Source organism: Orycteropus afer, unplaced genomic scaffold (assembly GCF_000298275.1).
Source record: "Orycteropus afer afer isolate SDZICR_OR568_19922 unplaced genomic scaffold, OryAfe1.0 scaffold00666, whole genome shotgun sequence".
Classification (NCBI taxonomy): Eukaryota; Metazoa; Chordata; class Mammalia; order Tubulidentata; family Orycteropodidae; genus Orycteropus; species Orycteropus afer.
In genome coordinates this window covers 518,723-535,248 of record NW_006922253.1, presented here as the reverse complement: position 1 = coordinate 535,248, position 16,526 = coordinate 518,723, and the positions used below count along the sequence as shown (strand labels likewise).

General features: G+C 37.5%; 1 protein-coding gene across 1 annotated transcript; it reads left to right on the top strand.

The window, feature by feature from the left end:
- Nucleotides 1–9,093: 9,093 nt before the first annotated feature.
- Nucleotides 9,094–10,026, top strand: LOC103210901 (olfactory receptor 4C12-like). Its single transcript, XM_007956815.2, has one exon. The coding sequence runs from the start codon at nucleotides 9,106–9,108 to the stop codon at nucleotides 10,024–10,026; it is 921 nt and encodes a 306-aa protein (XP_007955006.1). The 5' UTR covers nucleotides 9,094–9,105.
- Nucleotides 10,027–16,526: the final 6,500 nt, after the last annotated feature.

The window sequence follows — 16,526 nt, the reverse complement described above, 5'->3', positions numbered from 1 at the left end:
TGGAAGCGAGAATGGCCAGACTTTGTCTCACCTACTTTGGTCATGTTGTCAGAAGGGACCATTCTCTAGAGAAGGATATCATACTTGGTAAAGTGAAGGGTCAGCAAAAAAGGGGAAGGCTCTCAACCAGATGGATTGACACAGTGGCTGCAACAATGGGCTCAGGTAGAGCAGGGATTGTGGAGCTGGCACAGGACCAGGCAGTGTTTCATTCTGTTGTACACAGGGTATCTATGAATTGCAGCTGATCAGTGGCACCTAACCACAACAACACAACATATATAGGTATATATGTATAATTTTTGAGGGACTATCACATGATTTTAATTGTTACAACATTATAATCTACCTTGTTATCAAGAGTAATTAATTGCCCTTTTAAAGTTCAGTTGCAATTCCTGTTTTATTATATTGTTATGCTTCCAAATAAACTCTTAAAATTAGAGGGATTTTAGGAATAATTTTATGTGGAAAGAAATGGAATATATAGTTATATTTCCCCCAAAGATTTACATAGCATAATATCACACATTTGAGAGATGTAATTTAGACACGATCATACTCAAAGTAAGTGAACTCATTACTTTCTTCTGGCAGTTCATGGTTTATTGAGCACAAGTTATGCAGTGTTGGTAACACTAAAGTTCAGCTATGTCAATATTTCTTTTCTTCTTTTTTTTTTTCATTGCCAAGATAAGCATTGTTGTTGTTGTTGTTATGTGCCGTCGAGTCGGCTCCGACTCATAGCGACCCCTCCTTGGGTTTCCGAGGCAGTATCACTACGGAAGTAAATTGCCCAACCTTCCTTCCGAGGAGTGGCTGGTGGGTTTGAACCTCCAGCCTTCTGGTTAGCAGTCAAGTGCTTTAGCCACTATGCTACCAGAGCTCCTAAGATTAGCATTAGAAAGCCATAATCCTAGTGCTCCCATACCTTTGGGAAAGTTTACTCTATGAACATATGTGGACTAGAGACACTGGCAGAAGTCTAATAATGTCGCCCAGTGATGAACATTAGGATGTGGGATTCAAAAATTCCCTGATACAGTGGTGAGATGCAGGCTATTTGAAAGACAACTACCAGAAGTTCATTGGACTTTCATAGAGATACAATGATAGAGCATCATGAGTGCCCTTTATGTCATGGGTATTGTCAGAGGATTGAAACATAACAAAGCTACTTCCTGAAAACAAATGTTAGTGTTGTCAGGTGGCATTGACTCGGAGCATAGAGTTGTCTCTGACTCATAGCGACCCTATCTATGTACAGCAGAATGAAACACTGCCCGGTTCTATGCCAGCTTCAAGACCCCTGCTTTACCTGAGCCCATCGTTGTAGCCACTGTGTCAATTTATCTTGTTGAGAGTCTTCCCCTCTTTTTTTGACCCTCCACTTTACCAAGCATGATATCCTTCTCTAGGGAATGGGCTCTTCTGACAACATGACCACAGTAGGTGAGGCGAAGTCTGGATATTCTCACTTCCAAGCAGCATTCTGGCTGTACTTCCTCCAGGACAGATTTGTTAGTTCTTTTAGCAGTCCATGGTACTTTCAGCATTCTTTTCCAGCACCTCAACTCAAAAGCATCGACTCTTCTGTGGTCTTCCTTATTCATTGCCCGAAACAAATAGTTCGTAGAAATATACATCACCAGGGGAAGCAAATCATCATATTCATAGTCATAATATTGAGAACAAATTGGACCTCTGGCAAGATTTCCACTTCTGTTGTTGAGTGATATGAGTATAATAATCACTTCTTGTGAAAGAAAAACAAGAAACTTTGTTACCAAAAAGGTGTTCTCTATGAAAAAAGTGTAATTTTGTGTATCTGCTGATATTCTCCCTGGGAACAGTAAAACTTTAGTCAAATAAGGCAAAGTAAACTCTACCGAATGGCCATACATAGGAGTAGCATATTTATCAGAGCAGGGAGCACTTGGTTCTCATAGACAGAACAATGTCTAGACCTTTACACACTAATGTGTTGTGGTTAATAGTCTCACCATTAGGTCAGGCAAACAATACCTTGATGAATATTTAAGGAAATATGGAAATCCAGATGTGTGGAAATATTTTACAGGTCTTTTTTGACTATCAGAAGGAAGGTTTGGCAATCTACTTTCATAGTGATACCACCTCAGTAGCCCAAGGAGGGGTCACTATGAGTCAGATCTGACTCGACTACAGTGAGGTTTTTTTTTTTTTTCACTTCCTTGGCAGTTGGGCTGATCTTCTGTCTACATGGTGGCCTCTCACCATCCATAGATACGCTGGTTTACAACAGAGCACTTGATGGCCTATAGGAAGTTCCCCATGAGGCCCTGTTGTGTGACTTGCTGTAATCAGATCCAAATGACCAAGGTGGTTGAGGTATAGCCCCTTGAGGAGTTGGTTACACTGTTGGATGAGATACTTAATCATGCTGATGGTCTCATGTTGGTGTCTAGAGCTTAAAAAGTGGAAATGGAGGTATTAATATAACTGTGCAATGACTGAAAAGGACTCACAACATTCAGTGCTCCAAAGTATCCTTGTTGTTGTGGTAACCAAGCAGCAACCATGGAATCTGAGGATACCCTAAAATACTTGTTGTTTTGACCCAACATCTCACAAAGGCAACCACATGTTATTCATTGTACACCCTACTTTAAACTTGCCAGGTATTGCTATGAGCCACATAATGATCTGATAGAAATGGGAAGAGCAGCTCCTAAGTGTCAGAGACTAGTTAAAATTCAAAACACTTGTTTTCACATGGACCAAAGGATGATCCGTATACAAATATGGAGCCTCTTGGCATCAATAGATCACCTTTGAATAAACAAGTTCACTACATGCTGAAGCAACATTATTGGTTAAGAAACTGATTTATGGCATAATATTATTTTTAGTTACTGTTGGTTTTCTCTGAGTGACTGCAGGTATTAAGATGTAAACATTGACACATCATGAATATAATTGAAGTTCCCTTCAGTAATAGCTTTACTCAGCATGACTGTGGAGAAGGTTTGCAACAGAATCATTGGACTTGAGGAACATTTGAAAAATAACTACCAAGCCTCCCCTCTACTTGTGAGTTTTAAAATTGTGCAATTTATTTTCAGGGATATTGATAAATTTAATTGTATGATTTGTCAGCACTCAAATCATACATTTACCTTCTCAATTTCAGTCTTATGTTGTTCTTTGTTTTTGTCAGAACCGGGTGTGTTGTTTTGCAAAGAACTATTTTCCCCCTCTTGAAATCTTGTGTTAGTGCAGTGCTTTCCATAATAAACTTATGAACTAAGGACTGAACAAAGAAATGTAAAGAGGCGTTTTCCAACACCTGTGTACTAGTTAGTCATATGGTAGTAGTTTGCATGTTGATATGATGTTGGAAGCTATGCTGGCATTTCAGTTACCAACAAGGTAACCCATGAAGGACTGGTTTCAGTGAAACTTCCAGACTAAGATAATAAGTAATAATAATAAAAGTCTGGTTATCTATTGCTAAATTGTAGCTAGGAAAAATCTTATGAATTGCTAATCTAGGCCCCAGATGAAATATGTTGGTTTCAACTTATATATTAATTCCTTAAAAAAATCTTACCTAGGCATCTACATCACAGCCCCAGCTTTAGCCACGTTCCCATTGTTGTTGTTTTGTGCCATTGAGTCAGACTCAACGCATAGCGATCCTTCCTTGGGTTTCCGAGGCAGTATCACTACGGAAGTAGATTGCCCAACCTTCCTTCCAAGGAGTGGCTGGTGGGTTTGAACCACCAGTCTTCTGGTTAGCAGTCAAGTGCCTTAGGCACTATGCTACCAAAGCTATTTTAATATCCGCAGCAACTCACATGGTAGAGCCATAATATAGTATGTAAGTTATAGGAACTTGTGGCTTTTTAGGGTACTTCATTATTGTAGTTGTTAGTGGCCATTGAGTCCTTGACTCACAGTGACCCCATATTCAACAGAAGGAAACACTCCAGTACTACACCATCTTCCCAATTATTGCTGTTTGAGCCCATTGTTGCAGCAACTGTGTCAGTCCCATCTTGTTGAGGGTCTTCCTCTTTTGTCACTGAATCTCTCCATTACCAAGCATGATCCTCTTTTTCGGGAACTGGTACTTCCTGATAACATGGGAAAAGTACATGGGACTAGGTCTCACCACTCTCACTTTAAAGGAGCTTCTGGCTTTACTTCTTCCAAGACAAATTTGTTCATTCTTCTGACAGTTCATAGCATATTCAATATCCTTTGCCAACACCACAATTCAAACACATGAATTATTCTGTGGACTTCCCTATTAATTATTCAGCTTTCTCATGCACATAGGCAATTGTGGCTTGTGTCAGGACACTGTAGTCTTCAAGGTGAAATCTTTGTTTTTTAAGACTTTAATGAGGTGTTTTGGAGTCAATTAGCCCAATCCAATATGGCATTTGATTTCTTGAGTGTAGCTTCCATGGGCATTGATTGTGGATATAAGTAAGATGAAATCCTTGAAAGCTTCATTTTTTCTCCATTTGTCATGATATTGCCCTTGTCATTTGTGATGATTTTTGTATTCTTTAAGTAATTATTTTGTAGTATTTTATAATAGTTTTTCTCCTTTCTTTTTTTTTAATAGCTGAGTTTTTGCATCACAAGGACAGAGACGCTATTTGGCTCTGGGGCAGAGTTGTTGGGTTTCAATCTCAGTTCTGTTACCCACTCACTCTTTCCTCACATACATCACTTAAACCCAAAGTGCTTCAGTTACCTCATCCATAAAATGGGCTTAATAATAGCATCCTCCACAAATATATAACATAGACAACACTTTTAACACAGGACCTGTGTACAACACTCAACAGTTAGTCCTTGTTATTTATAAATAAACAGTGTCTTACATATTATACTAGCTCACTGAAAATTTGTTGGAAGAAAAACAAAAAACAAAGAAGACTCCAGATACTGATGATTACCCCAGCACTGACTATGACTTCAGGAGTCCCTGGGTAGTGCAAATGTGTAAGTTTTGAAGACTAACCAGAAAGTTGACAGTTCAAACACTCCCAGAGACACCTCAAAAGAGGGCCAGGAAATTTACTTCTGGAAGGTCACAGCCTTGAAAAACAAATGGACTAGTTCTACTCTGCACTCTGCACACACAGGATGACCAGGAGTTGGATGGAATCAGGTAGAAGGTAACTGTTTCTATTTTTCTTTCTCTCTCTCTTTTTTTTTTCTTCCCATTGTTGTTAGATGATTTCTAGCCCTTGTCAATAGTGTCATTCCCTAATGACATTAGGGACTTTATGAACAAAGGATAAGCTTGTTTGCCATTTTGGCAACAGATTGTAAAACTAATTACTCTTCTCTGGCAACCAGCACAGAGGCATGTTACCCACTTGAATAAAAGTACATCGCTCTGTTGTGAAAACTGAAGAAGCTGAGAAGGAAGAAGCTAAGAAAGGACTGAGGATTTCTAGGCAAAAAGGCACAAAGCCAGTGCTTCTTCCTGACACAACCTGAAGTCTGACATGAGGTTCTGGTGAAATGGTGGGAAAAAGAAACCTGATCCCCAAGGACCAAAACATGACGTCTGTACATCTGTGAGCATGGATTCTCTGAAGAAAGCTCAGCAGAACTAGATCAGGGCATTTCTCATCCAGAGGACCTTTAATCATCTGCTGGTGTCTTGGTAATTGCATTTGATTTTCTACCTTGAAAAAATGGCTGTCCCATTCGTAGAGCGCTTATAGAGTCTTTTAGACCAAGTTCCATATAAAAAGCCTCTGGGATATCTGTGAGGCCCAAAGCAATGAAACAGGGTAGAGATACTGAAACTTTGTCCCTGCCTCATTTCAAAACTAAATTCCTGTTAAACACCAAAGTAGCATGGATAGTTTATTATCAGAACACACTTAGGCAAAGTGAGATATCCTAGAACATAGGATGGGGTGAGTATTGTTATGTTGGAGAACCATGATTTTACACTTTTAAAATTTACTCTAGGATATTTTTCTTTTCTGGAAACAATTTCCTTTTCAGCTCAGTAAATAAACAATGTTTTTTGCTCTGCGGTAAAAATAAAATAAATACTACTGCTGTGGTGTCAATTCAACTCATAGTGACCAGTCCTTGGGCTTCCAAGGCGATATCTCTACGTATGTAGATTTCCTAATTTTCCCTCCTAGGAGTGGCTGGTGGGTTTGAACCACCAGCCTTCCAGTCAGCAGTCAAATTGAAGAAAACTACAAGGTTGTTGTTATGTGCCGTCGAGTCGGCCCCAACTCATAGCGACCCCTCCTTGGGTTTCCGAGGCAGTATCACTACGGAAGTAGGATTGCCCAACCTTCCTTCCGAGGAGTGGCTGGTGGGTTTGAACCGCCAGCCTTCTGGTTAGCAGTCAAGTGCTTTAGCCACTATGCTACCAGAGCTCAATAGAGTTATTTTAAAAAGTAATGATTTAGCTAAAACCATCTGTTAAAACCCTCTGTAGTGGGTTATACATGACCCCTTATAAAATAACCATAATCTTCTAACCAGTTTGTATAGAAGTAAAACTTATGATTTATTTATTTGTCAATATTCTACTTTGATTTTAATTATAAATCACATAGGTGAGTTTGATTAAAAAAATTGTATTTCAAATCTGGCACTTTTTTTGAATTTTACTATACTTCTTAAAAAGCAAATTTTTTTTTTTTTTGTAATTTGGTGTTTTTGTCTGTATTTTTCCTATTTCTCTTCTTTCTTTCTCTCTATTTTCTTTCTTTGTTTCACTTCTTCATTTCCTCCTCTTTGTTCTTTCTCTTTTTCTTCCCCTCTTATCTTTGTTTCATTTCACTTCTCTCTTTTCCTTTTCTCTCCACTTCTCTCCTTGTCTTCCTTCACCTGCTTCTTTCCCCAACTCCCTCTATACAAATGCTTTTTGATGCCTAACAGTGGGGCCATGAGAGATATAAATGTGAATAGATCGTGGAGTTGCAAGGCAGGGCATTCTATAAACCATGTATCGGAATGTGAATGGAGCTTACGGTTTCTGGAACACTCTACCCTCAGTCATTAGAGGTAAATTGGGAAGAACTACATTATCTGTGTTTCAGATAAGCAATGGAAAATGATTGAATGAAATTAATTTTAAAAAATACTACAAAATAAGCACCAGAAATCAAACAAACAAACAACTATTAATATTTTAGGTTAAGGCTTTTCTTTAGTCATTGGCTGAATATACATATATAATTTTTAAATGTGACAAACTTTCTTTTTGACCATTGTCTTTGTTTCTGTTGTTCTCCTCATTCTCTTAGCTTAATTTTCAGAATCCCTGCCTTTTGGATATATTCAGAGACCATTTTTAAGTTTCCTTTGGTGACATTCCCTTCAGAACAGTAAAATCATATCAACAACAACTATAATAGTAAATTTACAAAAGTGTTATCTTCATGACCATCCTACATGTAGGTGCATTTAGACTTCCTTTTACAGGTAAAGAAATTCAAGCTCAAAATGGATTGATGCTACATACTTAATATGGGATAAATCCAGGACTCCAAACTGTGTCTGAATTTTAAGCCCATTTCCCTTACTTCATTTCCCATTTATTTTAATTTTCTGTTTCCTTTTTATTCTCTCTCTGTTCCTTTTTGCCTTTTCCTTTCTTCTCCCTCTCCCAGCAGATGTTTTATGAGTGCTTATTTTAGGGCCATCACTGGCAATATGAAAGTGAGCAAAAGCAAATATTTGTAAATTTCTAAGAGTTCATTACACATCATTCCCATATAAATGCCTACAGAGAGGAAAAAATTATGTTAATATCCTCTAGCAATGTAATATCACAATGAGTGAAATGTATATAATTTCAATTTGGATCTTTTTTTTTTTTTTCTTTTCCTGAAACTCTTGGTATTGTTTTGGAAATCTTTCCAGAGTCTACATTTATTCCCTTACGTGTATAGATGGAAAGCTTCATCTATAGAAAGGGAAGTTGTTTTTCTTTCTTTGCTGTGGTAAATATATAGGCAATAGACCACTGACCATTTAAACAACCTTCACTTTTGTAACATCGTGTCATTAATTGTGTTGTTCTATCATTCACCATGCTGTTCAACCATCACTACACTCAGGTTTTTATCACCCTTACCAAAAGCTCAGTGTCCCTAAGAATGGTGTTTTCTGCTTCCCCCTTCCTTGTAATCACCCTTGGTAATCACTGACAAACTTTGATCTCTGTACACTTCCTTACTCTACATAGTCCTATAAGTGAGATCATGTCATATTATGCTTTTGTGCCTGACTTACTTCACTCTACATAATGTTTTCAAGGTTCATCCATATTGTGGCATATGTGAGTACTTCATTTATCTTCATGGCTAAGAAATGTTCCATTATGTTTATGGCCAATTCTAAAGATCCCTAGAAGATAGCTTTTAAAAAACTATTTATTTTGTAAAACTTTGTAAATTATGAAATATAAAGTAAAAATGGAAAGAAACAAATACAAAGACAAGAGCAATAAGAAAAAATGTTTGTTTTCAGTCTTGAACACAAGCAGGGGGAGATACAATGTGAGTGATGTTACTGATCCTTGGCTCAGACACTGGTAGTCTTGCACTTTTGAGGAAGTAAAAAAACTCCCAGACTAAAAAGTAGAGAAAAAGAAGAATTCCACATTTTGTGTGTGTGTGTTGTATGATTTAAATTAGTAAAAAAATAAAAATGTGATTTGCTAAGAAAGTTATCCTGACAAATTTGAAGAAAGTACATGCATCTTTGGGTATCTCTCAATGTGCTTCATACACGTCCATACCATGAGTTAGCTTTTGAAACTTGATGTATAATATGCTGTTTTTTTCTAATTTTGAGAGTTTCCCATTTTATTGTAGAACATTATAAATGAATCAGGAAAATTTAAAAAGCAAAACAAATGCCACATATAGGGTTACCTATAGAATATAAAAAGTAAAACTGTTGGTATGGTTTTGCATTTGAATTTGCCTTCTGTAAAACTGGGAAGATTAAGAGTCCCTGTGGGTATCTTTATGAAGTAAAAGTGTCAGTATTGAGGATGATTGTGACATACTTTCAGGGACATTAACTGTCATCTGAGCTGAAGTGGTGGAAAGGATGAAGAATGTGACAGAATTCATCTTCTTGGGCCTGATCCAGAATAGGGAGCTTCAAAAATATTCATTTGCTGTATTTTTAATTGCTTACATGGTCATTCTGGCAGGTAACCTGCTCATCATGATCACCATCAGCACCAACAAGGAATTAGGATCCCCCATGTACTTCTTCCTTTTTTACTTGTCCTTTATAGATGGCTGCTTTTCTTCATGCATGACCCCCAAAATGCTAGCAGACACTCTCACTGTGAGAAAAACTATCTCCTTCAGGGGGTGCATGACTCAAGTCTTTGCTGAGCATCTTTTTGGTGCCACTGAGATCATCCTGCTGACGGTGATGGCCTATGACCGCTATGTGGCCATCTGCAAACCCCTGCACTACACGACCATCATGAGCCACAGGCTGTGCAGTCTACTGGTGGGAGTATGCTGGGGTGGGGGCTTTGTCCACGCAACTATCCAGATACTCTTCATAGTCTGGCTGCCCTTTTGTGGTCCAAATGTCATAAACCACTTCATGTGTGATTTGAACCCTTTGTTGAAACTTGTCTGCATTGACACTCATACCCTTGGTCTCTTTGTTGCTGCTAACAGCGGATTCATATGTTTGTTAAACTTCCTCCTCCTAATGGTCTCCTATGTGGTCATCCTGCGCTCCCTAAGGACCCATAGCTTGGAGGTGAGGCGGAAAGCTCTCTCCACCTGTGTCTCTCACATCACCGTGGTTGTCTTATTCTTCATCCCTTGCATATTTGTGTATCTGCGTCCCGTGACTACCTTCACCATTGATAAAGCTGTGGCTGTCTTTTATATCATGATCACTCCCATGTTAAACCCCTTAATTTACACCCTCAGAAATGCCGAGGTGAAAAACGCTATGAAGAAGCTCTGGGGTCAAAAAGTGACTTCAACTAAGAAATAATCAGACCAAGATAAAATGACTTTATTCTTTAAATGTTGAAGGGAAAAGAACATGGAGTAAAGTCAGGTGAACACTATTTGTCAAAACAAGTTTAACATTGGCACATATGTCTTTTGAGAAAAAGTCCAGAGAGGAAATTATTTATCATTACAAGGACATCTCATAAAGATATATTTATTACCTATTTGGTTGTTGATCTTTAAAATATTGACAGGATCTATTAAATCGTCTTAAAAGGCAGTTTTCCCAGGACATGGCTCTAGAAATTCTAGTCTAGTAAAGTGTAGATATAGTTACCCAACAGCCACTCCCTGGAAGGAAGTTTGGACAATCTACTTCTGTAGAGATATCACCTTGGAAACCCAAGGAGTGGTTGCTATGAGTTGGAAATACTTGATGACAGTAAGTTAGGTTTTGGTTTGGAGGTGTATTTACATACCCACATTAAAAACTTTGAAAAAAAAAAAGAATCAGATGTTTCTGAAGGAAGTGATCTACACAGACAGTTTGATCAATAGTGGCATAGACCATGTGCACATCCTCAGTCAGTAATGGGGTAAGTTTTTAAGGAATATATTCCAACAGGAGCTCTGAGAACAATGAAACTCTCAAATCTTTACACATAATGCAATAAAAGCCCACTACTTCGGCAATACCAAAACAGAAATAAAATATCTTGGGCAAACAGGATTGGGTTAGTATTTATTCTCCGTCTTCTCTTTCTGTGCTGTCTAATGCTCTCCCATATCAAGTCTAATTCTCTCTTTGGTGTTCTCTGTGGTGGTTATGTTTGTGTGTCAACTTGGTTGGGCCTGGTTGAGTGGCTGGGCAGCTAGTGGTAGTCATTCCCCATGATGAGACTGGCAATCAACTCTATGGTGGGATCTACCACAAGCAGCTGAGTAGCTGCTTTGGGTATGTGGTCTGCTTCCCATAGAGAAGAAGCAGCTTCGGGAATGGTCTCTGGCTTATGTCACGCTTAGACCCTGCTTGCAGTGGTGTTGTTGTTCAGCAGTCTGCCATGATCTGCCTACCTTGGGACTTACAATGGGTGTGAATTAATGGCCTATTGTGTGGTTTGGTAACATTAGGACTGTGCTGTTTTATATGACTATCTTGGACTTGATAGCCTCAGCAGCCAATAGCTGTGTGAGTGAAGAAAAGCCTGTAGCTTCAGTGGGCTGGGAGCAAGAGACAGAGCTGAAGCCCCAGGTCAAGGGGTTTTCACACAGCCCTTAGAGCCTGGCACTTTGAACTTGGACTTAAAGCCTCCAAACTTTAAGATAATAAACTCCTGTTTGTTAAGTCCATCCCATTTGTGGTATATTCTTGTCAGAGTGGCACTAGGTAATCAAAATATTATCTTAACTACTCACAATTTTGCTGTGTGTAGGAAATTTTATGTATCATTTATTCTATAGGAGCTCTGGTGGCAAAATGCCTAAGGCATTTGACTGACAACCAGAAGGCTTGCAGTTCAAACCCAACAGCCACTCCTTGGAAGGAAGAGTGGACAACCTAATTCGGTACAGAAAACACCTCAGAAACCCAAGGAGGGATTGCTATAAGTTAGAAACAACAACAGATTAACCATTTGTCTTTACACTGGATGGAAATTATTATCATAACTACACACTGACATCAAGAGGTGTTTTTTCAGTTTTGTTGTGTGTAGGAAATGTTATGTATAATTTATTCTATGAATGAGACATGAGTGATAGGGAAAAGGCTGCCATAATGGTTAAGAGTAGGATATCTGAGTAGGACAGCTGTGATTTGAAATGTAACTTTTGCCACTTACAGTATGGATTTCAGCAAAATATGACCCCATGAAATTTCAGTTAAAGGGAAATGAGGGTTATTATCAAGATAAAATACACTAAACCTTATAAAGTATTAAAAAAACAAAACCAAACTCACTGCCATTGAGTTGGATCAGGCACTAAATACTTAATGAATATTAGTCATTTTAAACATTCTATATACTGCAGTATCTCAATATATAAAAAGAACTACTCAACTTATCCTAAAGACTTTTCAAATTTTCTTTGAACTGTAGGAGATAACATCCATTTTTTCTCCGTCCCTGCTGCTGAGAAGAATACTTGGTAAGGTGACTGGCCTAGGAGTACTTGGGGGCTGCATTTGGATCCTACCACCTCAGATATTCTAGAAGAGATCACCACCAAATTGGACCCAACTGGGAATTTGTTAGCACCAGTCACATTTTTTCTTTTTGAAAATTAATTTCTCACAGTGTTTTGATCTAATTTGATTTAATTCTCATGGTATTTTGATCTTCATTGGCTTCATGTCTTCCTGGCATTGAAGCTGGTCTATTTCTGGGTCAGATATTCTCCTGATATGCTCTATGTGAAAAGCCAAGGTGTCACTTTAAAATGAAACTGAGATAAACACATAGGCAACCAGAGTTTGAAGATACTTTAAAAGGACATAATTGCTCAGAGGCGGTAGTATGTAGTACAGGTTAAATTCAGACTCTGGAATCATTTTCTTGGTTCAAATGTGACCTCTCCAAGTTCTTTGACTATAATTACATTTTCCCCATCTATGAAATGACAATAATACCTATTGCATAAAGCGGTTGGGTCAATTAAATTAGTTAATATATAAAGTGCTTATACCGGTGCCTAAACCAAAAAAAAAAAAAAAAAATCACTCACTGCCATCAAGTCAAATATGACTCATACCAACCCTCTTTGGGTTTCTGAGGCAGCAAATCTTTGCGGAAGTTGATTGCCCAGTCTTCCTTCTGCAGAGCGGCTGGTGGGTTTGAACCACCAACCTTCTGATGAGCAGTCAAATGCCTTAAGCACTATGTCACCAGATAGTAAATCTTATAAATTTAATTTTGAAACAGAAAATTATTGACTGGTGCTAACAAATTCCCAGTTGGGTCAGATTTAGTTGGTATCTCTCCTAGAATTAGCAGGAGCCTCATTTCTGGGTCAGGATTTCTGTAGATCTTGTCCTGGTCCCTGTCTCCTTAGGTTAAAAGTTATTTGCTTGTATTAACAACCATATCTCACTTTTTTTTCCCCCTTGAACTTCATGCAGATATAGATTGCCATTTCATTCTCATACAGATTCTGGAACACCTGTAAGCATTAACATTTCAGATGATGTTTGTTGAAGGATTTGGAGCTCTAGAGTCAACAGAGCTAGAATTTATTTCCATCTCAGTAGTTAGTGTAACACTGCATGCATTTCTCAGTCACTCTGAATCATATTAATCGAAGTTCATAATACAAGGAAATGGTGGTATATATTTTACAGGGCTATTTGAAGCTATAGATGAGATAATATAGAGAAACTACCCAGTAAAATGCCTGATATTCAAAGAGACCAAGAGTATGCATGTCCATAAGCCAGGTTTCAAAAAACAACTTATACTTTTAATAAATATCACAGTATCTGTGACCACCCTCATTTCTTCCTCAGTTTCCCATTTCTTTCTGAGTTTTTTAAAAAATGTATGAATTATATTTGCTATTCAATTGTGTGTAGAAATTGTATTAGAGAGCAAGGAGCAACTTCCAGAGTTCTGAGCATAAACCCAGTAGAATTATTATAAGATAGGGCATATTGACACCTTGAAAAATCCACCTTAAAACTCTGAATATATTATAAAAATAAGCTTCAGAAAGACTCCAAAATTTAATATTTTAATGATCAATATGAAACCATAAGAGTTAATAACTATAACAAAAGATATCATTTATTTACTACAATGTGGCAACCTCTATGAAGCCATTGTCTTCTTTAATCTTCATGGGACCCTTAAGAAGTAGATAATGTTATTCCTGTTTTCCAGAAGAACCAACTGAAGCTTTGATAATTTCAGTAGCTCACTCAAATCATAGAACTAGTAAATGCTTGAGAAGAGATTTGAACATAAGTAATTTGGATGCAGAACTGATATTTTTAGTGGAGAGACATAGGTGATAAATAACTAAACATAATCAAGATATATTCAGAGGGTGATTAAATACTTAAAAAATAAACAAATTATGTGCTAGTGAGTGGTTTAGGAAAACAAGGATTATTTGAGTGTTGAAAGAAGTCTCAAGATCACTAAGACGGTGAGACAATGAGCTGAAGGGACATGATTAAATTCCCTTAGAGAGACGTTTCTGGTACTGGGAAGGGAAATTGTATTTAACCCGAATGAGTGTCATTATGTACTTTTTAGACTCTGACTTGAAGATCACCAATAATCTTAACTGCAATAATAATAATTTAGTTCTAAATTAAAATCAGGATAAAGATAAATAAAAAGTATACTCGTAGAACCATCTTAACCCAGGAGATGTGGTGTGCTTTATGGCTGGTGCTCCCTTTAGTGGACTCCTTGGTGCAGTCAACAACATTGACCTCACCTGATTTCTTCATGACCTTCTTTCTTTATAATAGTGACATTTTTTTTCCATGTAGAATCCTTCATTCCCTTACAGCAGTTGAGATTAGCTGATTCGTACAAGGTTTAACTGTATTTATGCTGAATTATGATTGGTCTTTTCCTTGTGATAAGGCCTCACATAGTTGCTACCCAACAGACACCCATCACTTTGACTTCATTCAGTACCACTTTCTCACATGTCCACTGAGCTCTAGGTGGAATGGCCTAATTTTTGCTTTTGAGCCCTTTCATTGGCTCTTCTTGCTCCACAAAATGCTCCTCCTGCAGGGAATTGATCCTGTTCATCTCTTCAACCTGCTTGGTCTATTCTCTACTGTTCCCTAACCTCCAGACACACTAGCATTTCTGTATCTCGAACTTGTGAAGTTCTTTTCAAAGTGTAGCCTTTCCACATGTAGCACTTACTTCTTCCCATGGATGCAACTTATCATCATTTGGATTTCAGTTTAAATCTCATTTTCCATTTATTTTCTATTACAGTCATGATTTTCATCTCATTAGCTCTTATTAGAGATTATAATGACTTCAACAAGTCATTACCTTATTTATTGCCTGACTTTATTACAAGAACTTAAGATCAGTGCAGGTAAGACCTTTTATTTTATTTTATTTTATTTTTTGTTAACAACTTGATCTTCAGTTCATAGTATAGTACCTGGTATAAAACAAGTGTTAAATAAATATATTTAAAAAAATAATAATGAATACAATTAATTAGATATTACATGTAAATTTGAGATGAAATGTTAATACATTTAACAGCATCTAAATGAAGAGTAAATTTAGTATTAAAAAAAAGAAAAATCTTCTATGGCAAAAAGGGGAAATAAGTGATTAAATTCATACTCACTGGAAAAATTGTGCTTGGCCAGGTATTTGATTCTTAGGTAATAAAAGTGATTCCACGTCAACTGATCCAAAGAGTTATTCTACTTTTCTTTGAGCTATAAAAAAAAAATCCATTTTTTTCTATGTACCTGTTACAAAGAATAATTGTTAAGGTGACTGGCCTAGATGGAGTTCATGGGGTCTCCAATTGGATCCTACTTCCTCAGATGTACTAGAAGGGTTAGAACCAAATCTGACCCAACTGGGAATTTGTTAGCACCAGTCAATACTCTTCTTTTACAAAATTAATTTTTCACAATGTTTTGATCTAATTTGACTTAATTCGCACGATATCTTGATCTCCACTGGCCACATGTCTTCATGGCATTGGAGTGGATCCTTTTCTGGGTCTGATTTTCTCCTGACAAGCTCTATTTGAAAGGCCCAGGAATCACTTACCTATGAACCTGAGATCAACACATAGGCAACGAGAACATGAAGAGATTTTTAAGGGAGAAAATTGTTCCAAAGAAGTAATATATTGTAATGTTGAAAATCAGACTCTGGAATCATATTTTCTTGGTTCCCATGTGACTTGTGCAAGTTCTTTAACCTATGACTACATTCTCCTTGTCTATGAAATGATAGTAATACCTACCTAATAAAGTGGGTGGATCAATCAAATGGTTTGGTATTTAATAAGTGCTTGTAACAGTGCCTAGCACATAGTAAAACTTATAAAATTAATTTTGATAAATAAAAGTATTGACTGGTGCTAACACATTCCCAGTTGGGTCAGATTTGGTTTGTATCTCTTCCAGTATTACCAGAAGCCTCATTTCTGGGTCAGGATTTCTATAGAGTTGTTTGCACTTTTGGACAAGATATTTCAGAGACATTTATCAGGCCAGTGGTCTCATATTGGTGTCTAGAGTTCACCAGCTGTAATGGAAGAATGTGACTTTTGTAATAACTGCAAACCAAAAACACAAAAAAACAAAGTCACTGCCATAAAGTCAGATCTGACTCATAGCAAACCCTCCTTGGGTTTCTGGAGTAGTATCACACAGGAGTAGATTGCCCAATCTTCCTTCTGAGGAGCAGCTGGTGAGTTTGAACCACCAGCCTTCTGGTTAGCAGTCAAATACCTGCAAAGTAGTCAAAATTCCCAGTGCTCCAAACTATTGTTGCCATTGTGGTAACCAAGCTGCAATCAGGAACTTAATGGTAT